General features: G+C 37.9%; 7 protein-coding genes, 1 non-coding gene and 1 pseudogene across 13 annotated transcripts; 5 read left to right on the top strand and 4 right to left on the bottom strand.

Annotated features, from left to right (window-relative positions):
• Positions 1-1,119: 1,119 nt before the first annotated feature.
• Positions 1,120-1,192, bottom strand: TRNAE-CUC. Its single transcript has one exon. It is a non-coding gene; the product is annotated as a tRNA-Glu (tRNA).
• Positions 1,193-3,712: 2,520 nt separating this feature from the next.
• Positions 3,713-5,882, top strand: LOC104812874 (GDSL esterase/lipase At5g45950). The gene is made up of 5 exons (XM_010540259.2): positions 3,713-4,064; positions 4,206-4,333; positions 4,456-4,689; positions 5,092-5,338; positions 5,551-5,882. The coding sequence occupies exons 1-5, from the start codon at positions 3,791-3,793 to the stop codon at positions 5,739-5,741; spliced, it is 1,074 nt and encodes a 357-aa protein (XP_010538561.1). The 5' UTR covers positions 3,713-3,790; the 3' UTR covers positions 5,742-5,882.
• Positions 5,883-7,368: 1,486 nt separating this feature from the next.
• Positions 7,369-9,875, top strand: LOC104812873 (rac-like GTP-binding protein ARAC2). Its single transcript, XM_010540258.2, has 7 exons — positions 7,369-7,562; positions 7,778-7,865; positions 7,991-8,100; positions 8,189-8,252; positions 8,333-8,397; positions 8,512-8,577; positions 8,890-9,875. The coding sequence occupies exons 1-7, from the start codon at positions 7,464-7,466 to the stop codon at positions 9,004-9,006; spliced, it is 609 nt and encodes a 202-aa protein (XP_010538560.1). The 5' UTR covers positions 7,369-7,463; the 3' UTR covers positions 9,007-9,875.
• Positions 9,876-9,922: 47 nt separating this feature from the next.
• Positions 9,923-11,891, bottom strand: LOC104812872 (28 kDa heat- and acid-stable phosphoprotein-like). Its single transcript, XM_010540256.2, has 8 exons — positions 11,678-11,891; positions 10,929-10,969; positions 10,743-10,820; positions 10,559-10,648; positions 10,429-10,463; positions 10,225-10,310; positions 10,069-10,134; positions 9,923-9,964 (listed from the first exon to the last, which is right to left on the bottom strand). Exons 1-8 carry the CDS (start codon positions 11,742-11,744, stop codon positions 9,930-9,932), a joined length of 498 nt encoding a protein of 165 aa, XP_010538558.1. The 5' UTR covers positions 11,745-11,891; the 3' UTR covers positions 9,923-9,929.
• Positions 11,892-12,212: 321 nt separating this feature from the next.
• On the top strand, positions 12,213-13,315 carry LOC104812871 (transcription elongation factor 1 homolog). Its single transcript, XM_010540255.1, has 5 exons — positions 12,213-12,301; positions 12,641-12,769; positions 12,894-12,964; positions 13,052-13,073; positions 13,174-13,315. Exons 2-5 carry the CDS (start codon positions 12,657-12,659, stop codon positions 13,298-13,300), a joined length of 333 nt encoding a protein of 110 aa, XP_010538557.1. The 5' UTR covers positions 12,213-12,301; positions 12,641-12,656; the 3' UTR covers positions 13,301-13,315.
• A 569-nt stretch (positions 13,316-13,884) lies between these two features.
• Positions 13,885-15,117, top strand: LOC104812870. Its single transcript, XM_010540254.2, has 2 exons — positions 13,885-14,177; positions 14,384-15,117. The coding sequence occupies exons 1-2, from the start codon at positions 14,010-14,012 to the stop codon at positions 14,948-14,950; spliced, it is 735 nt and encodes a 244-aa protein (XP_010538556.1). The 5' UTR covers positions 13,885-14,009; the 3' UTR covers positions 14,951-15,117.
• A 1,049-nt stretch (positions 15,118-16,166) lies between these two features.
• On the top strand, positions 16,167-18,839 carry LOC104813345 (annotated as a pseudogene).
• An 816-nt stretch (positions 18,840-19,655) lies between these two features.
• On the bottom strand, positions 19,656-23,261 carry LOC104812867 (putative ALA-interacting subunit 2). 6 transcript variants are annotated; one of them, XM_010540250.2, is made up of 9 exons: positions 23,181-23,261; positions 22,802-22,982; positions 22,294-22,355; positions 22,134-22,208; positions 21,893-22,009; positions 21,618-21,688; positions 21,236-21,533; positions 20,840-21,129; positions 19,656-20,751 (listed from the first exon to the last, which is right to left on the bottom strand). In XM_010540250.2, the coding sequence occupies exons 2-9, from the start codon at positions 22,878-22,880 to the stop codon at positions 20,706-20,708; spliced, it is 1,038 nt and encodes a 345-aa protein (XP_010538552.1). In that variant the 5' UTR covers positions 22,881-22,982; positions 23,181-23,261; the 3' UTR covers positions 19,656-20,705. The 6 variants fall into 6 exon arrangements, with proteins under 6 accessions (XP_010538552.1, XP_010538551.1, XP_010538553.1 ...); XM_010540249.2 differs by having other exon boundaries at positions 22,802-22,906; positions 23,016-23,190; XM_010540251.2 differs by having other exon boundaries at positions 22,802-22,902; positions 23,016-23,190.
• A 206-nt stretch (positions 23,262-23,467) lies between these two features.
• On the bottom strand, positions 23,468-26,565 carry LOC104812866 (endoplasmic reticulum oxidoreductin-2). Its single transcript, XM_010540246.1, has 10 exons — positions 26,271-26,565; positions 25,778-25,912; positions 25,395-25,641; positions 25,087-25,197; positions 24,810-24,928; positions 24,620-24,724; positions 24,329-24,531; positions 24,070-24,193; positions 23,767-23,941; positions 23,468-23,652 (listed from the first exon to the last, which is right to left on the bottom strand). Exons 1-10 carry the CDS (start codon positions 26,448-26,450, stop codon positions 23,624-23,626), a joined length of 1,428 nt encoding a protein of 475 aa, XP_010538548.1. The 5' UTR covers positions 26,451-26,565; the 3' UTR covers positions 23,468-23,623.
• Between the last annotated feature and the right edge of the window lie 58 nt (positions 26,566-26,623).

Genomic DNA, 26,623 nt, shown 5'->3' with positions numbered 1-26,623 from the left:
ATTACAAGATCTTGTGTTGGGACAATATCTCTATTCAATACTCCAGCATTCTGCAATATTTTTTTTATTAAAAAAAAAACATGCACTCACGTGGAAATGGGTCCATATGTTTCAACTGGAATTATATTTACACTATAGTTTGTATTCTAATCTTTATTCCCTTATTTTATCTTACATATTTCCATAGCTTTTCAGTACGACAAATTGCAAGTATGTCTTCCTAATGTTTTCGAAGAAGACAACACTAAATCGTGTTACATATATATATAATCACATGGCATATGACATTATATGGATGGGTCACCCGTCACCTAATGGATCTTAACCGTTTAAAATTTAATAAATAACGAAGTAGAAAGATGTACGTTCTGCTATTGAAAAATGAACTTTATAAACGCTGAACGAGAATAAGTTAATATAAATAAAATATCAGATAAATACTTTAGTAAATTGAAAAAAACAACATTGACCCAATTTCGCCTTAAGATACCGGCCATGGAAAAACAAATATATTCGGCTCACCCGTCTTGCAGGAAATCTTGGAGGCTCTCCCCTAGAGTGGTTGTGGACGCCGGGCCGTGGATTAATCAACATCTCACGACAACCCAACGGACAACAAAGCTAATCAAGAGTCTTCTCTTGCAGCTAGTAGTATACGAGATTTGGAAGGAACGTAATGGACAGACACATAAAGACGTCGCAAACTCGCCACAACAATTGCAGTTCAAGATCGATAGGATAATGCGGAACATACTCATATCCTTGCACAAGTCGGATTCTACCGGATCAAATGACCCCCTCCAACAATGGTATCGCCTTATGTATTATGACTGAGATTTAAGTTTTCGTTATTTTTGTTCACTTGTAATAGGAATCATTATCTCTCGGGATCTGTGGTACATGTTAAACTCATGTAAACCTTCGGGTTATTTTTTGGTAGTAATATAACAATCACATTAAACCAAAAAAAAAAATATATATTCGGCTCGATGTAACTTAACCGCTCAAAAAATGACTATTTGTGGGCCTTATTTAGAAAGCCCAAACATATAGCTTAAGGATTATATAACATAACGGCCCAGCCCATATTAACCTGATTGTTGGCCCAAAACAAAAACATTCCGTTGCCGGGACTTGAACCCGGGTCTCTCGGGTGAGAGCCGAGTATCCTAACCACCTAGACTACAACGGATTATGATTGTAGCACTTCTCTTAACTAGCTTCTCGCAAAACGGTCTACTTATATGAAATTTTTTTTTGGATGATTTGGTTATAATTACTGTACGATTTGTTTATTGTTTCATCTTTTCCAATTGTATATAAAAAATGTTGGCCTTTCATTTGATTAAATATACTATGGAGAGAATTTTATAATCCTATATGTTTTCCCTCTCAATTCAATATTTTGTTAAATTTAGTATCGGGACAAAAATTTCTATTACGGAAATTTTGTCTATTTGATTTTTTAAAAAGACCATTCTCATCTGATATTCATTTTTTTTTGTTCAATTGAATTTTATAGATTAAAGTGAGTTGGATACACGATGCATTAAAATCTTAATACCATATATATGTCACAAATTTCTAAAAATACCAACCCAATTTAATGATATGTATATTACTTTTGCATGATAGTTTTGTTTCATATTTAAGTTATATATGCTCCTATAAAAGTTAAATTATCATTAACTGCATCTTAGAAAAATTATTTTAAATGGTTGTTTAACGTGGTTTATCATGAGATATGTGATCATTAATTTGTCAAATTATCACGTTCAAATCAAGATAGGTGTACATATCATTTGTATAGTAGTGTATATAGGAGCATCTAGAATGTATCGTATACCAAACAATAAGATTGCATGCCTCACCCTTAAACTAAAAAAGTACCAACTAAAATTGTGTACCAATTGAAGTTATGTATGTGTGTGTATGTGTATATATATATATATATATATATATATATATATATGTTATGCATCGATATGAATGGTGTGCCTAATAACATCCACAACCACCAATATGCATAACTGCGTGCATACCGCATGACAAATTCCTAATATATATATATAGTCTAATGAATGCAGTAATTAATGTCATCTATCTAACTCAATATACACACATATGTATGTATGTATGAATGCAGTGACGGACCCAAAAAAGATTATTAGTGGGGGCAAATCTCATTTTGAGAGAAAAAAATATGACAAAAAAGAGGGAAGGGAGCTTAATTTTTTTTTAATGGGGGCATTTTACTATTTGCTACTAAAAACTCATAAAATTACAAGTAAATTAAGATTTTGGATGGGCAGTCAAATGTGAGTGGGTCCGCACCTATATATACGTACGTACGTACGTACGTACGTATGTATGTATGTATGTATGTATGTATGTATGTATGTATGTATGTATGTATGTATGTATGTATGTATGTATGTATGTATGTATGTATGTATGTATGTATGTATGTATGTATGTATGTATGTATGTATGTATGTATGTATGTATGTATGTATATGTGTATGTATGGATACGTTTTGTTTTCTTTTTCGTTTTGAAATGTTGAGAATACATACTGAAATTCTAAAAATACTGGCTAACATAATTATATGGACCGACGAATTAATATCTTTAGGATTGACCAAACTATATTTGCGAAAAGTTTGTTCTTTCAAATTTAGTTTAGATGTGACGCCTACGTCCGAAATCTCGGACATAAACTCATGTGTAACATCAACCTGATCCAGATCTGAAAATCCCATAAATCTAATTTTAACATAAATTGTTCCTTTTTTACAAAGAAATTCCGATTTTTTTAATCTCCCAAAATATCATCTCATACAAATTATAGATTTATATTATTTCACAAAAAAAGCATAAGATATCTGAAAATTCTATAAAACATTAGCAAATATTTTATATTACATTCATAGAAAAAACCGAACGCTTAAACTCGGTGATTTAGATAAACACCATGGGAAATCAATATAATTATAAACTCAATTTAATATTATATATATATATATATATATATATATATATATATTATGTGTGTGTACCCCGAGCCCGCATGATTGGATTGGACTATACGTATATGTGTGTGTTGTGTATGGTGTGTACACGTAGACAGACCCTCAACTAAAATTACGGCAAAGACAACACACATAAGTTTAGTGGCTTTATGTTTCTACATAGTTAGCTCACCTAAAATTTGAAACTCCATTGTCGTTTACTTTTAAGTCAAGATCCAGTTTTTGTACAATTTTGTAAACATGAATCACATCTCATCCTTCATTAATATTATTGGTATTTTTGGTTTATTAATAAATTATAGCTCAATTACGTGATTAATATATAAATTATATACAACTCCCATGCTTCTTGTGTTTCCTAATTGTTAGTTACATATATATGTATGTATGTATGTATGTAATGTATGTATGTATCCCAGGCAACAAGTGAAAGAAATATGAAATATATGTTTATAAAAAAGAATATATATATAGGAAGATATTGAACATATCACATCAGTCAAGCAAACCCTAATAATGGCTGTCCTAACTGAAGAAACCCAATTGAAGTTCTCTGTTGCCGCTTACATATGTGTTTTAAATGTTTTCAACCGACAACTAGAAGCAATTCTAACCAATTTCCACTTATCTTACAAAAATCACAAACTCTCTATATATATGTATATATACAACCACTTCTCTGTCAAGTACGTACACAACATTGCATTCTCATCCAAAGAGAAAGGAGAACGAGAAGGCCTTGGAGAGAGATTTCGAATATGGACATGAAAACAGTAGTGTTACTGGTCCTGGTGACTCTGTTCGAGATGGAGGGTTTGGCCTCTGCATTGGATGCTCATCAGCTCAGGCAACTCGCCGCCAAACACAACGTGACTTCCATCTTAGTGTTTGGAGATTCAAGCGTCGATCCGGGCAATAATAACTTCCTCCCGACCGATATGAAGGGGAATTTTCCTCCCTACGGCAAGAATTTCCAACACGGCCGACCCACCGGACGGTTATCTGACGGAAAACTCGCCACCGACTTCATCGGTACGTGTTACAAACAAGAACGGTCTACTTGATTATATTTTTCCTCTTAGAACAAGATTCACTTATTAGGACAATCTTTATATATAAGATATATCGTATATTTCACAATTAATTTGGTATAGTGTTTCCATTTTAATTTAGCGGAACTGATCGGGAATCCATCCGTACCGGCTTTTCTTGACCGGACCCTGACCCCAACCGATCTCCTTCACGGCGTTAGTTTCGCCTCAGCTGGTTCCGGTTACGACGATCTCACTGCTAATTTCTCCGTAAGTAAATTGTATATATCACAAGCTTTCTATGTATACTCTTAGTTTCAGTTTTGATAAATCTCTACTTTGTGATTCGGTTTGATTCTGTAAAAAATAAAAAAAAATAAAAATAAAAACAGGATGTGTTCAGCTTTCCGGACCAGGTGAAGTACTTCTTGCACTACAAACTTCATCTGAATAGATTGGTCGGTCCATTAGAGAGCCAAAAAATAATCAACAAGGCGATATTCGTGCTAAGTATGGGAACCAATGACTTTCTCCAAAACTACTTCGTGGAGGATGTCCGGCAAAGGCAATTCTCTGTCCCGCAATACATCGATTTTCTCTCATCCCACATGTTCAACGACGCCAAGGTACGTATACTCACGCCTTACAAAATACACCATTATATATATATATATATATATGTATATGAACCCCTAATAAATTAAAAAGCATTTATGAATATATTCTTCTAGATTAAAAAAAAAGCGGCCCACAAACAGAGAGAAAAGAATCCATACGAATCCAATATCGGGTGGTTGACATAATTCAATTTCCTTTAATATTTCTCTACCTACAACGACATGATAAATTTATGCTCGGTCCATTTAAACGATCACAAACAAATCCTATCCACATGTACTTACTTTCTTGCGTCCTTTCATTACAACTAAAAGTACACATGTATATATAGTTTGTATATACAAACATGTACTATAAATTAACACATACATATATATATATGTATGTATGTACGTATGTATGTATTGCAGATGTTGCATAGGCTTGGAGCGAGAAGAATTGTGGTGGTAGGGGTTCCTCCAATGGGGTGCATGCCTCTTATGAAAACCCTAAGGAGCCAAGACCATTGCGTTGAGCAGCTTAACCGGATGGCCTTCTCCTTCAACTCCAAGATCAAGAACAACCTCTCTTCTTTACGTTCCAGATTCGGCCTCAAAAGTGCCTACATCGACGCCTATTCTTCCATCCTCAAAGCCATCGCAAATCCCAAAAGCTACGGTCCGTTTTCGAACATTCAACCCGATTTCATTTAATTGTAGCGGTAGGACAGGCTTTATACAATCAATGATTCAAAGCCCTTTATGATTATGGAGTCAAAAGAATATCAAAACGTGGAATTTCGGGAACAAACTAACCAGTGACAGATACCTATAGATTCAAAAAACCCTGATTTTAATTTTGAATTGATTAGCTTCATTTATTTTTTGCAGGTTTGATAGAGACTTCGAAAGGGTGCTGCGGAACAGGGACGTACGAGTATGGAGTGACATGCAAAGGCATGCAGGCTTGTACGGACCCTTCCAAGTACGTGTTTTGGGACGCGGTTCATCCCACGCAGAAGATGTACCAAATTATCGTCCGACAAGGCATTGCCACCATTGCTGAAGATTTTCTAATCTGAGATTTAATGAAACCCCGTTTCGAATTCATTCTAATTCAAGAAAACGAAAAAGCACTATCAAGCTTCTAATCATTGAATTGATCATTTGTTCGGGAAAATACATTTTGTAATCTTGATATATATAATTATTGAGTTGATGTATCTTTTTCCTCTTATATATATATATATATTGTATAAGCATGTGGAGTACGTACATTCACCGCGAATGCAATGCCTCCATTGTAATCTTTGAATATTTTTCTTATGAATAATATTCCTTTCTGTCGTTCTAAGCTATGTTAAAAGCGCGCGTGTGGCATATGATATATATTATTTTTCAATATGATTTTAATAATTTTATTCTCTTTTGCTCCCTAATCTTCGTTACGAAGATTACTTGGATTTAAGGGTTTCTAATAACTTCATTTATACCTTTTTCGGATCCTATTGTTCAGATGCAGGATCTTTCAAACACTACCCGGCTGTTGATAAATATATCTAAATACGTTAATTTGTGAGGGATAATAATAATAATAATATAAAAAAGATTAATTATCTTAATTTTCCTAAGCTTAAACTCTACGGATCATCAAACTAACTAACTTCCTTCAAACGGCAACTTGCTCTTGAAGTGATTTAAGCATATGATTACTAGAGGAGAAACCTAGTAATTTCCCCTGAAATTTAGAGAAGAAAAAATAATAGAAAAAATTAGTCAATTGTTAACATAAATGTCTGTTGTGTTTGAAATTTTTATAGTTGAATTTTGAAATATATAATATTTTTTGCTAGTCTATCTATAATTCGTATAAAATATTAAACTTATTATTTCTAATTTTAAAATAAACAGAGTTGATAGTGTTTATGTAATTTTCTGAACAACATTACAATTTATAAGTACCAACTGCTGTTGAAATAATCATGAAGACGGTGAATGGATGAGTCTGTGTGACGTCATCTAAACCTCGCTTAGCCGTATAAGCGACAGATTAAGCTATCATAATTAGGCTAATCCACTAATTCATAGCATATACGTCGCCTAACATATTGCATGTATTTTATATATATATATATATAGTCACGCGCATATTTGCTCAAGTACCCGTAAATAAAAATTTATAACAAAAACTCCTACAAAATAATAAAAGAACATTTGTCTCCGGAGAAGAACAGAAGCCAACAAACAACGTGCGAGTGAAACCTCTGTTTTCTTAATTATATGATAATCCGAATTAAGTTCTAAAATCATGCGATTAATATATTATTTTAATTGATAAATGCGGAGCAAACAGAGAAATGTGTGTATATGTATATATATATATATATGGTGTTGAAAGGGGCAAGAAGATGGAACTTTCCTTCTCCGACAATTCAAAATCCACTAACGACCAAAACCAAACACACTTCACACCAAATCTCCATTTCAAATAATTATAATTATTATTATCAACTGATTAAAACCCTAATCCCAAAAATCAACAATATAAATAGTAATAATTGAGAATAATCATAGTCTTATACCTATAAGCAATAATAACAACCACCATACGTCGTTACCAAAAAAAAAAAAAACAACCACCATACGTATTACGTATCATAGTCATCTTAAGCTTCTTAAAAGCCCTTTCACTTCTCTTCCTTTGTAACACCAACACCCCTTTTCTTCTCCTCTTCTGCAAATAGAGATTTACCCAAAAAAAAAACAAAAAAAGGGAGGAAAATAAGTGATTATTTAAAAAAAAAATGAGCACAGCAAGATTCATAAAGTGTGTCACTGTCGGAGATGGAGCTGTCGGAAAGACTTGTATGCTCATCTCCTATACAAGCAATATTTTCCCGACGGTATGTCTTCACGTTTTTTTTTTAATTGTAACGCTACGTACGGTACCGAATTCATATGTTATGCCGTGAATGATGTATCCCGGTTTAGTTTGGTTTAAATTCCGGTATGGAAAAAGTTTAACTGAAATCGGTATGACTAGAGATGATCTTGGCATACCGGTTCGTTCCTCGAGTGAACCAAGAATTAAGATTGAATATCAGTAAGAATGTTACAGGATTATGTTCCGACGGTTTTCGACAACTTCAGTGCCAACGTGGTGGTCGACGGCAGCACCGTGAATCTCGGCCTCTGGGATACCGCCGGTACGATATTCTTATATATATATATATATACATACATACATACATACATTCGTAAAGTGCGTTTATGGTATATTTATGTTAATTGTAATAACTTTTTTTTAATTAATTAATGAAATGAAAAACAGGGCAAGAGGACTATAACAGGCTAAGGCCCCTGAGCTACAGAGGGGCTGACGTGTTCTTGTTGGCCTTTTCCCTTATCAGCAAGGCCAGTTACGAGAATATTTACAAGAAGGTCTTTCCCCTAATCACTTGTTTTTTTTTTTAATAATAATAATGTCCTAATCAGAAATTCAATATTATTTTTGTCACATCGCTAACAGTGGATCCCGGAGCTCAAACATTACGCGCCCAACGTCCCGGTCGTGCTCGTTGGAACCAAACTAGGTGAACTAATTATAATTTACTAATTATAATATTAATTGAGTATAAATAAATGTCATTTGATTAAATAAATATGCATTCAGATTTGAGGGAAGACGAAGAGTTCTTGAAGGATCGTCCAGGGTCCACAGCTATAACAACTGCCCAGGTATTCCTGAATCATATGAAACAAACAATTTTTTTTTAATTAATTTCTAAGCATAGATATAATTTAATAATATGAGAAATAATATTCCAAAATAAATTGTGAATTGTGTAATAGGGAGAGGAATTAAGGAAGCTAATTGGAGCTGTTAGGTACATAGAGTGCAGCTCCAAGACCCAACAGGTACTGACATTTTACTTCCAAAACAACTTCACAGTAAATATGTATATAAATCATTTTCTCTTAATGTGATGTTGCGGATATGAATAGAATATATCTATCATTTGTAGTGTAAAATTATAATATTTATAGTTGTCCAATACAAATATTTGAAATATAAAAACAAAATTAAATCTGAATATTAGAAAACATCATGGAAATCTTTTGGAATTTTTCCTTGCACTCTTATATAGAAAAAAACTTGTATGTTTTTTTATTATACTTTTTTTGAAATGTTTCTTATGTTTGTATATTTTTTTTATATCTTTAATATAGAATGTGAAGACAGTGTTTGATACAGCAATAAGAGTGGCTTTGAGTCCACCAAAGGCAAAGAAGAAGGCATTGCCATTGGCAACCACCAAGAGGTCAAAATCATGCCTTTTCCTCTAAAGCATTGTCCCCCTTTTTTTGGTCTTTAATGCAAGACGACGAACATCCCTATGTCAAACCTTTTGATACTCTCATACATTTGTGTTTTTTTTTTTATAAAAAAAAATCCTCTATACAATAGACATAATGAAGATCAATTTCCCCCCATGAAATACCAATATATATTTTATTAAATTTTAAGTTTTCAGGGCTATCTTTGTGGAACCCTTCATTTGTTATTTAGATTTAGTTGAATTTTGGACATGATCAAGGCCATGATACCTAAGCAGCAGCCCACCGACCTTTCGTCTGGTTGATTTTTTTTTTTGTCAAACCATGAAGTTCACCTGGGCCTTCGACCTAACCTACATCTCCGTGGGCCCGAAAACAGCCTTTGAACACACAACCTTTGGCTATGCCTCTCCCTCCCCGCATGTCTGGATTCGAACCCCTGACCTGGAGGAGGAACACCCTCACTTCCAGTCCAAGTACCACTCGACCACAGTCTGGTTGATTTTACACCACAAAAACGAATTTGTAGACATACCCTTTGGTTATGACAGCCTTGTCCATGGAAGGGACTCGATTAAATCCGAACCCAAACAACAGAATGCAAACAAAAACATCGAGGCACCCAAAAAAGCCATAGAAACAATACAGAACAGAAGCCAAACATGGTACGGGACAAGATCATAGATCATATGAGTTTAAGTTACTCGAGGAAGAATGAGACGGGCATGAATAAAAACAGAGGAAACTATCACAGTCATGTCTTGAAGAGCCTAAAGTCTGAGATAGGTAGGTGCCCAAAGTTCTGTAGTTATAACCACAGCTTCTTTCTTTCATCAATGGGGCAAGAGGTAAATAAGAACAGTTTATGTTTACTTGAATAAAACCAGAGGAATCTTCTTTTTTTACTATAAAAGAGGTTTTTTTTAGGATCATCATTTGCGAGCTTCTGTTTTCTTTGCTTCTCTAGCTGGAAGAAACACAATACATTCAAATTGAAGAGCATTAGTAATTGCACCTAAAAAGAAAGATCAAGATCGGATTCAAAAGGGTGTTTTAGGATATAAATCGTACCGGCTTTCTCCTCCTCTCGCTTTTTAGCAGCTTCTTCTCTTTGTTGACGTATTAAAGCCAAACGATCTGCACACCCGATTCAATAATCAATGCCCAGATGGGAAAATCCACGAAAACGCTGAGCATGGACATGAAGGAGACAAGATTATTCTTTACCCAAATCTTTTCTTGCTTGTTCAGTTTTTCCCTGCTCTTGCAGCCTCATGTATCGTTCATGAGCTCGCTGCTTCTCCAGCTCCTCTCTGTAAAAAAGAAAAGCAAGATCAAAATGGATGGATAACATATCTCTTGTGGTAAAACAGTGAAAAGAGAGAGAGAGAGTAAAATGATACTGTTTAGAGATCAGTAGCAAAAACATACCTCTCTCGCCTTGAAAGTTCAGTGGTTTTACCGACCTGGGCACGGGAAGAAGAAAAAGATAGGTCAATACATGATAACGGTGAGATAAATATCAGCAGATAAAAAGAAAATGACAGGATAAATAGCTTACATCGAGGTCTCTGGCTTTTAAGGTCTTTGGTTTTGCTCTATTAGGGTTTTCAACTTCAATTAGACTCTCGTTTCCTTTCTTCTTCTTCTCCTGGCAATATATCAAGGTTAGATGTAATTTCTATGAAACAGGTCTGTGCCTCGAAGAAGCCAAATTCTTAGATGAAGAAAATGGTTTAACTAACTTCGCCATCGGATTCTTCCCCAGATTCCTCCTCCACCTCCTCATCTTCTTCTTTCTCACGTTCATACTCAGCTTCTTCCTGAAAATGCATGCAGTCAAAGGCTAATGAGTCCTGATTTCCAAACCATCAGATCGAGGATATCACACACAAACTGCAAAAATGAAGAGACAAGGACGACGAGATTACCCGTTTGAATGATCGAGGACGTGCTGAAGAGGTGCCAGCACCTGCGTATACATTGAATAAATCAAAATATGATTCTACCCAGCTCCAATAGTGATGGAAAAAATCAACCAAGGTTCATTCGGAACACAACAGAGACGAGAAGGGTGTCTCAGAACTCAAGAAACGCGGACAGTAAAGTACTGAAGATAAAAGAACAATTACAAAGGCCAGAAGATAAAATCAGCTCAAATACAGATATATCTCAAAGGCACAAGCAAAGGAGATCCTGCGGTGGAGCAGAGCTTGATAGAAGCATAATATTCAGTTCATCAAATTCAGCTAAATCCATCAATACAGCTAAACAGACAGTAAAGATGACAAGAGAGCCCACAGATCAAGCAAACATGTGGGAGCCCATAACAGCTTTCCTTCACTAGAATAAACATCAAAGCTCCAAGCTCTCTAAAAGCATCACAACCAAATCTATTCATCAAACCGGAACAGAGTGACAATTACCAAACTGAATTCGAACTCTCCGGCCTAAAGCTCTTCGACGACAAACCTATACCGAAATCATATAGATATGCAGGAAAAAAAAGAGACCCAGAAACCAGAATGTTTTCACACATATTCAAGATGGTAAATTTTCCATGAAATTCGCACCCACATGCATGAACAAAACAAACGCAAAACTCCTTTTTCCTATGTAACGGGATTCGCGATCGTGATACAGCTATAATACGATCAGAAATCAAAAGAAAAACACTTACGTAAATCATCTGGATGAGAGAAGTGGCGTTGGCCGGTGGGTTTTCCCTTGAATTTGCCTCTCCCCATCGTTCAAAAACCAAATCGAAGCAACAATAGAGGACAATTCGTGATTTTGATGTCTGATCTCGAATCGATTCGAGAGAAAAAAGTTGAGAATCGTTTAATTAGTGGGGGTATCTCGTTCGAAGACGAAAAAAACCCTAGCACCCCCGTTGGACTTTTCGGATTCTCCGTTTGCGCGTGGTTGTCGTCATTATTAGCCTGTGGGACAGTATACTGAAAGATGGAACACAACTCTTTAAGATTTTGACACGTGGATTATAAAATTATCGACAGCCGTCAGTTCGTTTTGCTGCAGTTTGATAGAAACGTTATGTAGTCTATATCATTTGGAGACAGACGACACGTAGTTATATATATATTTGATTGAACGTAGATTTGGTAGGTGGTTTAACGACGTCGTACCAGGCGCCGCCCTTGGCTGGGAAATATCACGGTCGGAATGGAAATAGCAATAGCTGCGGAGTAATTAATTTTTGCGCTTCTTCTCCAAAATTGACCTCTTCGATACAGTTTAGGGTTTTTCCAAGACTCCTCCAAGAGGCATCGATCTCCAATTGCAGGTTCTTTCTAATCTTATGAACAAGAATCCTTTTTTAAATCCTGTTAAATTTGGAGATTATTTGAAAGTTTTTCACTTTAAATCTCGTAGGATAGCAGTTATTGAGTGAAGTGTTTTCCGATTTCTTTTGCGTTGGGTAATCGATATCCGTTGTCTTGTCGGTTATCGCCTTCGGAAATTCTCAATTGGGTTTCGAATTATCCAGTTCTTGAGCGATATGAAGTAGTAATGGCGTTGGGTTGGTGAGAGTAATGACGTGCATTTTTTTTAGCCTGACGATGTTTTCTATGTTCGTTGCCCTGTATCGCTTTCTTGATATGTGAACCGTTCATGTGTATAGGGGAAGAGCTTAAACCATGGGGAAGAGGAAGTCAAGGGCAAAGCCTGCTCCAAAGAAGCGAATGGACAAGCTTGACACAGTATTCAGCTGTCCCTTCTGCAACCATGGAACTAGTGTCGAATGCCGGATGTAAGTCAAGACAGTGATGAACATTCTGTCTTTAGGACATTAGCATTATCGAGTTTGCGAAGGTATTACACGTCGTGTATTTGGCTTGCCCGTTATCGGTATCGGAATTCTCCTTTGTTTACAGTGATATGAAGAACTTGATCGGTGAAGCTTCGTGTAGAATCTGCCAAGAAAGCTTTAGCACTACTGTCACAGGTATTCCTGCGGACCGTTCAAGCTTATGACATGGGCTAATTTCATGGGTATATCTTTCATGATCCTTTCTTTTTTCGTTTCTCGCAGCTCTGACTGAACCAATAGACATGTAAGCCTGATCCGCCGCCTCCCGTCTCTTCCCATGTGTTTTTGTCTCTCTTTGTTTCAGACCATTGACTTCTTCTTCCTTTCGAAATTACCGTTTGCAGATACAGCGAATGGATCGATGAATGTGAGAGGGTCAACGCCATTGAGGACGAAGTCGAGCAAGAAGAAGAAGAAGAGGAAGAGGAAGAGGGAGATCACGTGTCTGTCAAGAGGAAGTACAGCTATTAAAAGCCTTGGTTTTAGGGTGGTAGAGTGGCTCGCCATTTCTTTCTTTTTTTTAATGGAAAATGGTGTAATAAGTAAACCTTAGATAGATCTGCTGGTGTGCTTATTATGGTAAAAGCATGACTTCCACCTAGCTATGATCTTGTGATGTAGCTTGTAATCTGTGTTCTAATCTTATAAGGACATGTTCGTATATATATGGTTTTGTTGGTGAAATATACGGTGTAATGATCAAAGCCTGTATATATCGTATTAGTGATATTAGGCATTGCTTTCCAGTTTCTTAGGCATTTGCCCTAACAGTCACTATGAGTTCTTCCAGATTCAGAACCACGACTGGGATATATATATATATGTAATGCCATACACAAAAGGGTCCCATATGAGATGTAAAGAAATATATAATAATGTCGTTTTGCGATAGCTCACATGAAAGAAGGCGAAAGTCAAACGATTATATAACCTTGTGGGAAGGGATATTCCAGACGCACAAGAATCCTGATCAACTTCATTTTCTATCATATTTGTATCTTATACGCCAAAAAAAGAAAGCATACAAAACCTATAAATAACTCCCACTATCCGTATCTTTTCATTATATATTTTATTATAAATCACATAAACATGTGTATTCATATATGAAAAAAGCTGCATTAATTTCTACAGAAGTAGAAAGAAGAAGAGAGAGAGAGAGAGAGAGAGGGAGAGGAAGATGATGTTCGACAAGGAGTATTTGGATATGGTTTTGGTGCCATTAGGGTTGACGACGGTGTTGTCGTACCATCTCATTCTTCTTTATAGAGTCCTCTATTTTCCTTACACGACAGTCATCGGTTTCATGAACATCGACAAGTCCATTTGGGTCGACCGAATCATGCAGGCAAGAAACACTCCTCTCTCTCTCTCTCCTCTCTTTTTCTCTCTCATCTTTTTGTTATAATCAATCAGAACTGTTTTTTTTTTGTGTGTGTGTGTGTGTTAGAACACATGCATGTTTCTTGAGTTCATAGGTTTTTAGCTCTGTTAGAACTTTCACGTCGAGCTCATTCTAGATTCTGAAAAATATGTACACATGGCTAAAAACAGGCAAGAAAGGACGAACTGGGCAATGCCCTAACGGTATTATCGAGCAGTATCTCAGTATCAACCTTCCTGGCATCAGTCTCATTATCCCTGAGCTCTCTGATCGGCGCGTGGATCGGAAGCTCGCCGTCATCGACGACAATCTTCACCGGAAAATTCATATACGGTGACACAAGCCCCACGACGATGATCATCAAGTACACAGCCCTCCTGGCCTGTTTCCTTGCGGCCTTCGCTTGTTTCGTCCAGTCCACGAGGCAGTTTTTGCATGCGAACTACCTCCTCACCACGCCCGGCGGCGATATTCCGGCGGAGATGGTGAAGAGAGCCGTCGTGAGAGGCGGGAACTTCTGGTCGGTCGGACTCAGGGCTCTGTATCTGGCTCTCGATCTGTTGATTTGGTTGTTCGGACCGATTCCGATGCTGGTCAACTCGGTCATGATGGTCGTGATCTTGCATTATCTCGACTCGAACTCGGTGGCTCAGCCGCTTCATCACCAGACATTTGCGGCGGAGCAGATGGTGAAGAGGATGGGCGGAGTGTTCCATGAACCGTTGACTTACGGTTGAACAGTATCATAAATAATTATAATACCAAATAATAATATTTTCGTCTGTTACCATTTTGAGTCAAACCAAAACAAAAGTTTCATTTTTATGTTTTTAACGTGAAAACCCATTGTGTTCTTGTTTAATGTAACCCAAGAACACGATCAAATTGGAAAGATTAGCATGCATGATCATGTTAAGTATACGTTTGTTTAACATATGATCTTGATGCATTGACACATGGGAAGCGTACGGAGCATGTTCCGGCACGTCTTAGTCTTTTAATTATTCACGACAACGCATGCATTAACAAAAAAAAAAATCTTAATATTAGCTGTTTATTTTATTTCTTGGACGCAATCCCCTACACTTTTATTGTTTGAATTATTGAGCTGACCTGTATATAATATATACTTCTAATATGAATATGATAACCCGACATTTCGCTTCCATTACGTTTTTTTTAACAAACTATATTATGGGTATCATAATAGTATCCATGCACTTCCACGTAAAGGGTAATAGTACTATTTACTAGTTAAATATATAAAAGCCGCTTCTGCAAACTTCGTCCATAACTTTGTTGGCATACCATAAATCATCATAATATATAGTTAAATTTGTACATGAAATATATGACAAAAACAAAAACGAATATGATATGTACAACAAAAAAGAAAGTGAAATTGGATTTCACATATGCATCATTAATATCATGAACTTAAAAAACTTAAAATCACATGAAGACCATTAATAGCGTAATTTCAATGTAAAAGTCAATGTAAATAATGATAAATTATTTAATAAAACATAATAGATTATATAGTTAATAACTAAAATAAAAAATCTAATATTTATGAACCACACATATATATAAGATTATAAAAATTATTGGCTAAATCTTTCTGATAGAAAAATATAGGGTTGGTATTTTGTTCATAAACCGGTAAAAAAATATTGTCAATCCAGAACTTTCAGTTCAGGAAAATAAGTCAATTATATATTTATAACCATTCAAAATTAATAAATTTATTGAAAATTTTAAGGGATGATGACTTGATTGGAATCCAGGTTTAGATGGGCCCCACAGTCATCGGGCCCGAGCCCATAATCTTATACAGGCACAGGCACAGCAATATTCACCGCCGATCACGGCTCATCTCCATCTAACGGTCTACAATGTTCTACTATATGAACTGCGACACATGAGATCACGGCTCGTGTTACCAACACAATAGCTTCTCTTGGAAGTTGGAATACGTGAGAAAACTGCGTAATTTCGCTTTCCTCTCGCTTTCAGATATTTTGCGGAATCATCATCATCACCACCGCCGCGCCATGGAGTCACGCGTGCTGTCAACGCGCCATCGTTACTGTCGCCGGCTCTCCGTTCCTTAGACGGATCTACCGCTCTCGCAACCATCATTTGGCCACCAACGTGTCTTTCCCGTTGTCCGTCGTCGACAGCGGCAATGTGATCTCCGGCCGCCAGATCCGCCTAGTTCTGCTTCTCGAGAGCTCCTCTGCGGCGGAATTCCCGTCGGTGGGAAGAGGGAGATTCTCGGGGCGCCGCGAGCGGACTCTGAGGCAGGAGATTCCGCCGGGTAAGGTCCGTCTCCTCCGACCTGCTCTGTGGAGAGAGTTTTTTGGTGACTCGGTCTCTGAATCGTCCGTCCGGGTGTATCATTTACTTGCAGGGAGGCGAAGACCGGATTCACTGACAAGTATCCGGCGCTCGTCACGGGTGCCTTCTTCTTCATGTGGTACGTGCCAATCACGCGCTTCCTTAGCCTGCGCAGGGAAGGCGCACGATAGCACTAGGTCCTGATTCCTGACCATTTCAAAGAACCGTTACTGTTCACTCGTTTTACCGCCAAAAGTCCGCAATCAGAGGGAAGGTCTGGGGAACTAAATTACAGTTTTACCGCTGTGATTCTGCAGGCACTTCTTGAACGTGATATTCAACATCCTCAACATGAAGATATACAATTACTTCCCTTACCTACCCCTAGTGACTAGTGAGTGACACTAACTTCGTCTCTGCATCATCGTCATCATCATACCATCTTCGTCGACTCTGCGCTTAATCGAACTAAACATAATCTCTATAAAGATTGATCCTTGTTCGTTGGAGCGGTGTACTGCTTGGTGAGCTGGTCAGTGGGTCTTCCCAAATGGGCAGTAAGTTCCTCCCTTCAAATCCCATTTCTTTTGAATCATTCTTTTTCATAACTTTTGACCAAATACTCGTATCAGAACAGAGGTTTATGTATAATGTACAGTATTATCTTGTTTTTAGTATAACTTCTACTCTAAAATGATATGAACTTCTGACTGATTACTAATGTATCTGCTTTTAGCCTATCAATTCGAACCTCCTGAAGGTCCTGATACCCGTCGCAGTGTGTCACGCCATCGGCCATGTAACCAGTAACGTCTCTTTCGCTGCTGTTGCTGTCTCCTTCACTCACACCGTCAAAGGCAAATTCCATCTCTCGAGACAAATGGTAATGTATAAGTTTCATGGACCGACTCTTCTGATTTCAGAGTTTGTTCTTCTAATATGCAGCTCTCGAGCCGTCCTTCAACGCTGCCGCTTCACAGTTTATACTTGGACAGTCTAGCCCTATCACGTTGTGGCTTTCTCTGGCTCCTGTCATCATCGGTGCCTGAATATTCGTCCTTTATGTTTTCGTTGTCGGTGTTTTGGTCCACAACAGGAATGAAGATTTGAGTTTGGTTTAAAACACAAAAAGGCAGAGGTGTTTCCATGGCTTTGCTTACCAAGCTGTCATTCAACTGGATTGGTGTCATCAGTGCGATGATTTGCAACATCTCTTTCCTTACAGAAGCATCTACTCCAAGAAAGCCATGGTGATTTCCCCTTGTTCCAATTTAGACAAATGTTTTAGATGTTTTTTTCTATGAAAAGCATGAAATGTCTGATGTTTTCTTGATGCTATATGCTTCTTTACTGTTCTATTTCCTGAGTTCCGACTGACATGGACAGTACGAACCTGTGCGCTTACATCTCCATCATCGCCCTCTTTGTCTGCCTTCCTCCAACCATCATTGTAAGTAATGCTAAAACATTTCGAACTATACTTGTTGAACACAGCGAGTTCTTTCATCTCTGATCTCTTTTGGGTTGGAATGTTTTACCATCTCTACAACCAGGTATATCTCATGCCCCATCCTTCCAAAATGTGAGTAATATCGAACATTGTTGGCCGAAACTTGTATATAGAAATCTTTTGCAGCTGGCAACCCACCTTGGAGAGGGTTGCACCGGCTGACTCATGTCGTCGGGAACGTTCTGAAACGAGTTCTCGTGATCGGTTTCTCCATCATAGTGTTCGGACACAAGATTTCTACTCAAACAGGTATAGGAACAAGCATAGCCATTGCGGGGGAAAAGGGTCAGTTCCGTCTACTCCTCAACTGAATCATCATATTATTTTTTCTGTCTTCTGAAAGTATTCAGTGCTATCAATGTATCATCAATCATGCAAGTTCATGATATCTTTTTTTTTTCCTTTTTTTCTTTTTCATCGGGAAAAAGACATGAATCGATCAATTGATAACAATGTTGCGGTTTATCATTTTGGTTTCATTCAGAAAGGAGGCTGCATAGAGAGAGAATACAACGGAGGAACAAATCTATGGGCATAAGGTTTGTGTCTGAGATTTGTTTTGTCGGGAAATTATCGTTGAGATAATCAATATAGGTTTGATCGCGTCAAAAGACGCCTGGGTCCTGTTCTTGTGGAGATTGAAATGTATCGTCCGACATTTTGGCATCGGTTATATTTGTATTTTTGTATGATTCACGATTGTAACATGAAGATAATTCCATGTTACAACCGACAAAACATGAAAGATATTTCATGCTTCCATTAATTGTTTCCAATGTAAATATGGACCGTCTGTTTGCCCTTTCCGTTTCGTCTACGTAAACGCAACCAACCAAGCATGACTTGTAGACGTCAACGCCACAAGGAAAGAAGTACATGGACACGTGTACATGTAGAAAAAAATGGAGAAAATATACGGAATATTGTTTCAGATTGATGTTAACTAAAAATATCTTAGGGTGTATATATATATATATATATTACGTAATTAATTCATAAATAGCCGTGTACTCAAACGGTTTCTGTCAAATGTACGAACGAGGATAATACAAAATGGATGTTCTTTTCCAATTATTAATTGAAGGCTTTCGGACCACTGCCCATTCCGAGAAAAAACAACCGTTAACAGATCTTTCGCGAACTAAACCTTGTACGTGTCGGTTTCTTCGCGCCTATGCGTGCATCAAGTGCTTATTTTCTCGGCTGCCAATCACCTATCTTCCGCCTATATATACACCGAGAATCGAACTCTGGAATTTATCACTAACGGAAAAAAAAGGATTCGTAATAATTCGTGACATTTTAAAGGAGTCGAGAACTTGAAAGAAAAAAAAGGAGGGAGGGAATCATGGTTAGAGAAGGGAGGAGGTCGGAAAAAGCGGAGGTGGCCCCGGAGCCGGTGGTTTCTCGCCGGAAAAGTTCTGTTACTCCGACACTAGAAACCATAATCGAAGAAAGGTGCGAGGATCTTCAAGAAGACGTTGGCCGGCGTCTTCTTTTCCTTTTTCCGGCGATCATCTCCGCCGTATCCTGTGTTTTGTTGTACGGACAAGAACTTCTTGTTCGATTACCCTGAGTTTATTATGATAATATAATACAGCAGAAGAGCTTTTTTTCCTCCAATTCATCTGATCTGTTCATGTGATTATCAGATACAAAATCTGAAAGATGCCCTCTTAAATCAGGGAAACAAAAAACTAGAATTTTCAAGTTCCAAACTCTATTCAACCTTAAAAGAAACATGCAGAGATTGCCATAAACTTCCCCTAGAAAACAACATATTATCAGATCTCCCGCTCATGACAAAACCACTAAAAAAAAGAACCAGTCAAGAACCTATGATATTCTTGTACAAGACCAAGTAAAAGAACATTGAGAGCACAAGAGGAAGAAATATGACTATGCGCTTAGGTGCCCCAACAGCAAAACTGTCGCATCCTTCTTCGATAATAGTCTCCAGCTTTGGCAAGCTCGAGAAATTCTTCTGGTGGGATACTAGAAGCGATGGGGCTACCTCCCCCCATGTTTGAACAAACCTCATTTCCTTCACCATTTTTAGATTTAGGGTTTCTTCGGGGGACCGATGATGAATGGGAGAGATCGTCCAAAGGACACTAGAGGTGCATATGAAATCGGTTTTCGGGTTATGGGTGTAGTAGAAATGGAGAGCTTAAATAGAGAGACTGAAAATGCACAAGGTTATAAACATGGAAAAGGAGAGACAGACGAGAAAATTTCGAGGAAAGACAGAAAAAAACGAACGATTTGCATAATGCCAAGGATGCAAACTGTGAATTTTTTTGGCTATATTGCTAAATATAGAGGGGATAAAGATAGATATAACAAAATAAACCCGTCTTAATGTAGGTATTTCGTGGGTGTTACCAAAGGGGGCAAATGGTACCTATATTGTATAATCTTTAGAAGACAAAAACACATGTGGTTCTGTTACATGCGGAAAACCTATGATCTTGCTCGTATATCGATTATATATATATTCCCTACATGTTTATAGGAAGAGAGTGCCTATCTCTATCTAGTCGCATATTTAGACAAATACTACATAAAGTACAACTCAGAATGCAGTAAGAATAGATAAGAACCTGTGAACCAATTCCACTGAGGAAGAAATGTAACAGCTTTCAACCGGAAATGCTTTTCTTGTTCCAAGAATTGTCCCCATAAGGCCTGAGATAAAAGAATGGCGCTTAGTTATTAAATTAGTTTGAACTACAAAGCCGCTGAAAAAAAAAGATTTCTCTGTGACTGTTCTTACCTAGGGTTTTTCATGTGAAGCAACATGAAGATGATGGATATGATAATAGAAGAAGAACCAACAACGAGATAGGCGATACCGAGAAAGTCGTTTCTTCCTCCCAACCAACTTGACGTGGAGAGAACAAGTTTCTTCATCCCACCAAAGCTGTAAGTATTGTAGTTGTTCATCAAATTCACCACGACAACATCACCTTGCTCCAAGTCCTCTTCGATTCTTCCGTATAATTTCCGGAAGCTCGGTAAAGCAGCTGTCCGCATCCACACGATAAGGTCCTCTTCCTCGCTTAACTGGGAAGTTAACAACATCGTAGAATCTTAGAATTTACAAAATAGATCACCTTTTATAGCAAATAATCATGGCAAAGACGTGATGACTTCAGGTTAGAGTGCATACTGGAATTCTTGGATCCAACTCTGAGCCACCAACCAAAGTTCCATTCTGAAAATTGTAAGGATATACATTCTTTCCAAACTTGTGGTCGCGGTCACTCTTCCATGCAATGTTTTTCCGGCTGACCCTCACTTTGGTTCTTTCCCGAAAAAATGTGAATGTATCATTGAACAGACTCCAAGCTATCAACCCACAAGGGACAATAGGGAGACCATTATCAAACTCTTCAGGTTCACAAGAACTTGTGCGGCTATACTTCAATCCATGTAACAGTTGCTGATCACTTCTACTCTTTACGTATCTGAAAAATCATGGGCTTAAAATGAAGAGCATTTTTAATCAGTGGTGAGGATAAGTATTAGAAACAAGGGATCCAACTACTTACCGCCGGTGATTTTGGTAGTAGTTATCAAGCTGGTAGTAGATATAAATTGGAGCCTTCATATGCTTTTGCACCTACAACAACGAATTGTGCATCAAGAACTGAAGGATTCCCAGTGGTAGGCAGTCAATATGTACCATGGGAAGTTTCAAATGGTATGTGATTAAAATGATTTGCCATAAAACCAAAAAGGTTGGCAGGTTCGTGTCAAACCTTCCTTCCCAAGAGGGACGCAAGAATGCAGTATTATGAAAAAAGTCTGTCAATTTGGGCATTACCTTCAAGTAACGTGTACAATTCTTTGAAACTGTTTTATCGGTAATATATGACAGCTTGTTTCCTCGGAATTCTTCAGGAACACACTCAGCATCATACCGGTCTACAATTTCAACAGCCTGCCAATGAATAGTTTAAAGGTAGCTCTGCGAGGTTAATAGGTTATAGCTAAAAAAAAGAATGATACGGCTCAAAAGCAAATACTGCCTTCTAATGATTGGAGCTTCAGCTAAGGGAATGTACATTACGAGATCCATGGAGAGTGATGAGGCCGACGGGAATGAAAACAAAGCCCATTACCAGAAAAGTAGCCATAACCTGCAGAAATGGATGCAATTTCAGGCATGAATAGGTATTGATTATCTCGGAAGAACCTATCTCACTTTTGGATTTGTGTTATTACCGATACTGGAGTGAGGACAGGCTTACAAACAGGGAGTCTCTGTTGCTTAAACTGATACAGAGCTGCCAAATAAACAAACTATGATTTCGATGTCTCCTATGGATTCAAATATTAACATGATCTATAATATACTACAAACCTGTATACCAGTACGGAAAATTGATGCAAAATTGAAAATTTTGACCATCATTGTTCTTCATTTCGACATAATAACATCCGCCCAATCTGACCGGATTGTTCTTCATTTCGACAGTAATGCCAACTCTAGTCTAACCTTCTCAAATCACTCAATCCGCACGGAAAGGTGTATGGTATCAGAACCCAGCTCCAAGTCTCTCAAAACATGGACAAATCCAACCCACCAGAACCGTTTAATTTCCAATTCGGACAGAAACCGGCTACTTTAGCTGCTTGCAGTGATCATAATTTTTTTGTTTGGAAATCCTCCAAATTTTCAGTTCATGTAGAGGATCCCAAGAGTTACAGAAGCAGAGAAAGAGAGTTTCACCTTTCGATCGCCTTGAACGCAAGGCAGGCTGATGGGGACCAGGATTCGAAGAAGAGCTCGATCCATCCATATCCATCATTTCCCCCAATTGTTACCTTCACCTATCTTATACGCCGAAAGGGAAAAAAGCGCATTTTCAACACAGAAGTCCAAGCTATCGAACCGAATCATGAGACTTTCTCTGCAATCAAACAGAAAATACAGAGAATCATACCGCGACGATCGCAACAATTCCGATCCGCGTATGAGCAGCCACATTGACGAATCGAATCCAAACCAAAGAGAGCTTAAAGATTCGCGAGTAGAAGAACAGAAAACGGAATCGGTGAACAAGAACAGGATGAAAAAGATTACAGTAACATAGACAGGTTGTTCTCACCAACACGATAGACATCTACTCCGAGGCTCGCTTTTCCTAATGTGACGTCATCGCCTTTTTGTGGCTCGCTCTAATTTTTTTCAAAAGCGGAGGAAAAAAATTTTAATTTATATTTTCTCATCGTTGTATGAATTTGTTTGAAATTAATGTATCCGATACTCCAAAAAAATTTTAAAGAACCGATTTCTTTAACCCACATTTTCGTAATCATTGATGGCAAATATTTTCTAGTAAAATTCTGGTGAATTTGAAAATTGTCCCATGGTGACATTTTAGCTTCTTTACACTAAAAGGAAAAAAAAAATAGCTAATGCTGTTTACAAATGGATTAGCAAAACTGGTATCATGCTATAATCTCGAACTCTCCCTTTACAAACACTGTGGTTATTATCTTCCCTCCTGCTTTTATCCATGAACCTGAAGTTCCGTACAACAGCTTTTAACTAGTCTTCCCCCCCCCCCCTTGCAAGAGCTGAAATTTCAACAAAAAAGTACAAATGAGTTTCTTGCTTTGGTGGTCTCTTTCTTACCACATAAACTGAACAAGAAGAAGCCTTTCGAGACCATCTCCCCAAGTGTAGCGTACCTTTTGTGTTAGTTAAAGATGTCAACACTCTCTTCCAAATGCTGTTTCTTGCAGAAGCTTCCCCTTCGCCCATACTCTCGGCCAGCGGGCTCATTTCATGTACAAATTTTACGGATTCTGACAATCGGTTTAGTAGATTCATGAGGGCAATCACCTCGTTCCTCTGCAACTCCAGCTGAGATAACGGACCGAGCAAACAGATTATACTATAACTAGATGTGCATATATGATTCATATAACCCATTGTTAGAAAAAACCAATTGAACACTATGTTTCCGGTAGGATCTCCATGAGTAGACTCACGTTATGGCGTATATCTTTTTCACAGTTGACACTGAATAGGATTTTTAACGCGGTGCCAAGGCCGAGAATTTGGAGCTTCCCCCATAGACGGCATTTCTCACAGCCTATGCAGTCCATTATTGCACTGTGACATCCATTAAGGATAAAATGATCCAACAAAACACCGCTGGTTATTAGCATAGCAGAAGAAAGTGCATGGAAAAGTGTGTCGGTATGGAGCAACAGAAGCCATTTATAGGAAGCTATCGAGCAGTAGTACCTTATGTTTCTAAATTGTTTTTGTAACTGTTGTTTCAGTTCTGGTCCACGTTGGCCCTTCCACAACTTAGCTTCATCAAATGGCACTGGACAAGCGGCTTTAACTTCTGGATGACCGACAAGCTGTTTCATCAGGGATTTTGTCTTCAGGTCTTCAATAGGGTTACTGGTTTCGTATTCAGCCTCTTCCAAGTAATCTGCTGCCTAGAGATTTTCAAAGTGGTGAAGGAAAATAAATGCGATTATCATTGCCATCCTCAGATACAAAGAAAAAACAGATTGGTATCCCCACCTTTGTCACAGCTCTGAGAACAAACAAAAATGTGAAATACAGATTCCGAACACGATCTGGGTATTTCAATACACGGTCATACAGCAAGGTTAGATTTTGACCCCACTGAAACGGAAAGAGAGTCAATTAGATTACTGTGAAACATATCTCGCAGATAAGAAATAAGAGGTATAAACACGGTAGATCTTACTGAGTATGTATTTTCATCGAGCAGATAATCCGAAGCTATATGAACTGAGATAGATGAATGAAGACCAGAGATCAATTTGTACAATATTTTCTCCTCTTGGCATGACTCTTCAGATGCATCTGCTTGTCAAATGAAAAAATCATTAGCGCAGTATAATACAGGGGTTAAGCCTTCATCTGAATTGATCAGACCTCTGGAGAAACCTAAAAAATTATTCTGCCGAGCCAGCGAGAAAGGAATCAAGAAAACAAGAAAAGATCTACAGCAGCAAAGTTACATTTGGGACAGTTCTCATTGTAAACTGCATCCCATATCCTTCTAGCTGATGGGCCGGAATAGCCAGTGTACCGCTCAGGGTTCAGCTGGAGATTCACATATGTCATTTCATCTGCAATATTAAACGTTACTATCAGTGTATACTGAATCTAACAGGCTGCTTTCCGTGGTAAACATCTATAAAAAAACATTATCCTTTTTTAAGCTCCTCAACAACACCTGTGTGACAGTTTTTGACATGGGAGTAGCAAATGCATAGAACATAAAAGAATGATGTATCAGATTGCGCAGGAAAAGAGACAGACAAACCATTGTCAGTTTCATCATCACTCGTCCACGGATTGTCTGTGACCCTCCAACCCCTAAAAGCTTTAGTATCTAAGGTACGATCGACAGTAGCTTCTGGTTTGCCTTCTTGGCAAACAGGATCATCTTGACTTAGGGGCTTCTTGAATAGTTCAGGAAACTCACTTTCAGGACATTCACAAACACTACAGTCCCTTAAACGACACATGCCGTCATCAGGCCAAAACGGGCAATCACACCACAGTTTAACCTATCAGATAGACGAATCAACAAAAAGTCAGAGATTGAGATAAATCATACAGGTATGATCTCTGATCCAAACACAGAGAGATAGAGAAACAGATCTCCAGCTTCTCATGCTAAACATCAAAGGAAAAGAATCAAACCTTGAAATACCGGGAAAATGGCGTTCTAACAAGGTCTTGAAGCAGTGGATGCAATACTTCTGTGTTCAATCGGTTCACAGTCTGATAATCACAAGAACAGTCTTCAACTATACCAATATACTTCTGCTTCTGATCCTAGAGAATCCAATGAGCAAACAAATCAACTGAAAATTCAACGAAAATCTATAAACCGACTAATTTCCCTGAAATTCATGACTGTAAACTCATGGATCAAATTTTTTTTCTGATACATTGGATCTGTCTAATTTCTGCACTCGGAATACGTATATTTATCATTCGTCCCGAAATCCGGTACTTACAAAATTCCTAAATTAATCTTAATACAAACAAAATCCCTGAGATAAATTTCTATGATCACGACCTTGAGCAGACAGATTATTTACCCAATAGCGATCATACAAAATTCATTGACGTTTTCTTCAGCTTTCCAAGTACTCAAACCGAATTTAGAAGGGCTTAACAAATACCAAACCTGGCCGCAATGGCAGAGCTTGCAGGGAGAGCCAGTAATCGACGAATTCTGAGATTTCGAGAAAAGAACGGCGGCGGCGGCGGCGATAAGAACGGCGGCGACAGCTCCTAACAGCAAACTCTGCCGCTTCGTCGGTCCGTTGTTATCCTTCTTCGCGCCTCCAACTTCCGTAACCGCCATTCACAAATCTCCACTAGGAAAATCCTTGTTTGGTTGCCGAGAAAATATCGCAGAAGACGAGAAAATCACCGGCACGGAAATTTTTAAAAGAGGAGAGAAATGGTGGGCTCGAGCGGTTTCTACAAAGCCAGGAGAGTCAAAAACCAATGGCGATCACAAAAGTCATCTGATCC

Source organism: Tarenaya hassleriana, unplaced genomic scaffold (genome assembly GCF_000463585.1).
Source record: "Tarenaya hassleriana unplaced genomic scaffold, ASM46358v1 Cleome2, whole genome shotgun sequence".
NCBI lineage: Eukaryota > Viridiplantae > Streptophyta > Magnoliopsida > Brassicales > Cleomaceae > Tarenaya > Tarenaya hassleriana.
This window is presented reverse-complemented; position numbering and strand designations above follow the sequence as displayed.

Coding starts and splice junctions, on each gene's coding strand:
- LOC104812867 (XM_010540248.2), bottom strand. CDS start 22,538: ATGAAGAACAATCCGGTCAGATTGGGCGGATGTTATTATGTCGAAATG. Junction 22,010..22,133: donor CTCTCCATGGATCTCGTAAT/GTACATTCCCTT, acceptor ATTCATTGGCAG/GCTGTTGAAATTGTAGACCG. Junction 20,752..20,839: donor CTTCACATGAAAAACCCTAG/GTAAGAACAGTC, acceptor CTTTTATCTCAG/GCCTTATGGGGACAATTCTT.
- LOC104812870 (XM_010540254.2), top strand. CDS start 14,010: ATGATGTTCGACAAGGAGTATTTGGATATGGTTTTGGTGCCATTAGGG. Junction 14,178..14,383: donor GGGTCGACCGAATCATGCAG/GCAAGAAACACT, acceptor GGCTAAAAACAG/GCAAGAAAGGACGAACTGGG.
- LOC104812873 (XM_010540258.2), top strand. CDS start 7,464: ATGAGCACAGCAAGATTCATAAAGTGTGTCACTGTCGGAGATGGAGCT. Junction 8,101..8,188: donor ACGAGAATATTTACAAGAAG/GTCTTTCCCCTA, acceptor CATCGCTAACAG/TGGATCCCGGAGCTCAAACA. Junction 8,398..8,511: donor CAGCTATAACAACTGCCCAG/GTATTCCTGAAT, acceptor ATTGTGTAATAG/GGAGAGGAATTAAGGAAGCT.
- LOC104812874 (XM_010540259.2), top strand. CDS start 3,791: ATGGACATGAAAACAGTAGTGTTACTGGTCCTGGTGACTCTGTTCGAG. Junction 4,065..4,205: donor ACTCGCCACCGACTTCATCG/GTACGTGTTACA, acceptor ATTTTAATTTAG/CGGAACTGATCGGGAATCCA. Junction 5,339..5,550: donor CGCAAATCCCAAAAGCTACG/GTCCGTTTTCGA, acceptor TATTTTTTGCAG/GTTTGATAGAGACTTCGAAA.
- LOC104812866 (XM_010540246.1), bottom strand. CDS start 26,450: ATGGCGGTTACGGAAGTTGGAGGCGCGAAGAAGGATAACAACGGACCG. Junction 25,642..25,777: donor CATTTTCCCGGTATTTCAAG/GTTTGATTCTTT, acceptor TCTATCTGATAG/GTTAAACTGTGGTGTGATTG. Junction 23,942..24,069: donor AAAAAGATATACGCCATAAC/GTGAGTCTACTC, acceptor CCGTTATCTCAG/CTGGAGTTGCAGAGGAACGA.
- LOC104812872 (XM_010540256.2), bottom strand. CDS start 11,744: ATGGGGAGAGGCAAATTCAAGGGAAAACCCACCGGCCAACGCCACTTC. Junction 10,649..10,742: donor GGGAAGAATCCGATGGCGAA/GTTAGTTAAACC, acceptor ATATATTGCCAG/GAGAAGAAGAAGAAAGGAAA. Junction 10,311..10,428: donor GAACTTTCAAGGCGAGAGAG/GTATGTTTTTGC, acceptor TCTTTTTTACAG/AGAGGAGCTGGAGAAGCAGC.
- LOC104812871 (XM_010540255.1), top strand. CDS start 12,657: ATGGGGAAGAGGAAGTCAAGGGCAAAGCCTGCTCCAAAGAAGCGAATG. Junction 12,770..12,893: donor ACTAGTGTCGAATGCCGGAT/GTAAGTCAAGAC, acceptor CTTTGTTTACAG/TGATATGAAGAACTTGATCG. Junction 13,074..13,173: donor CTGACTGAACCAATAGACAT/GTAAGCCTGATC, acceptor TACCGTTTGCAG/ATACAGCGAATGGATCGATG.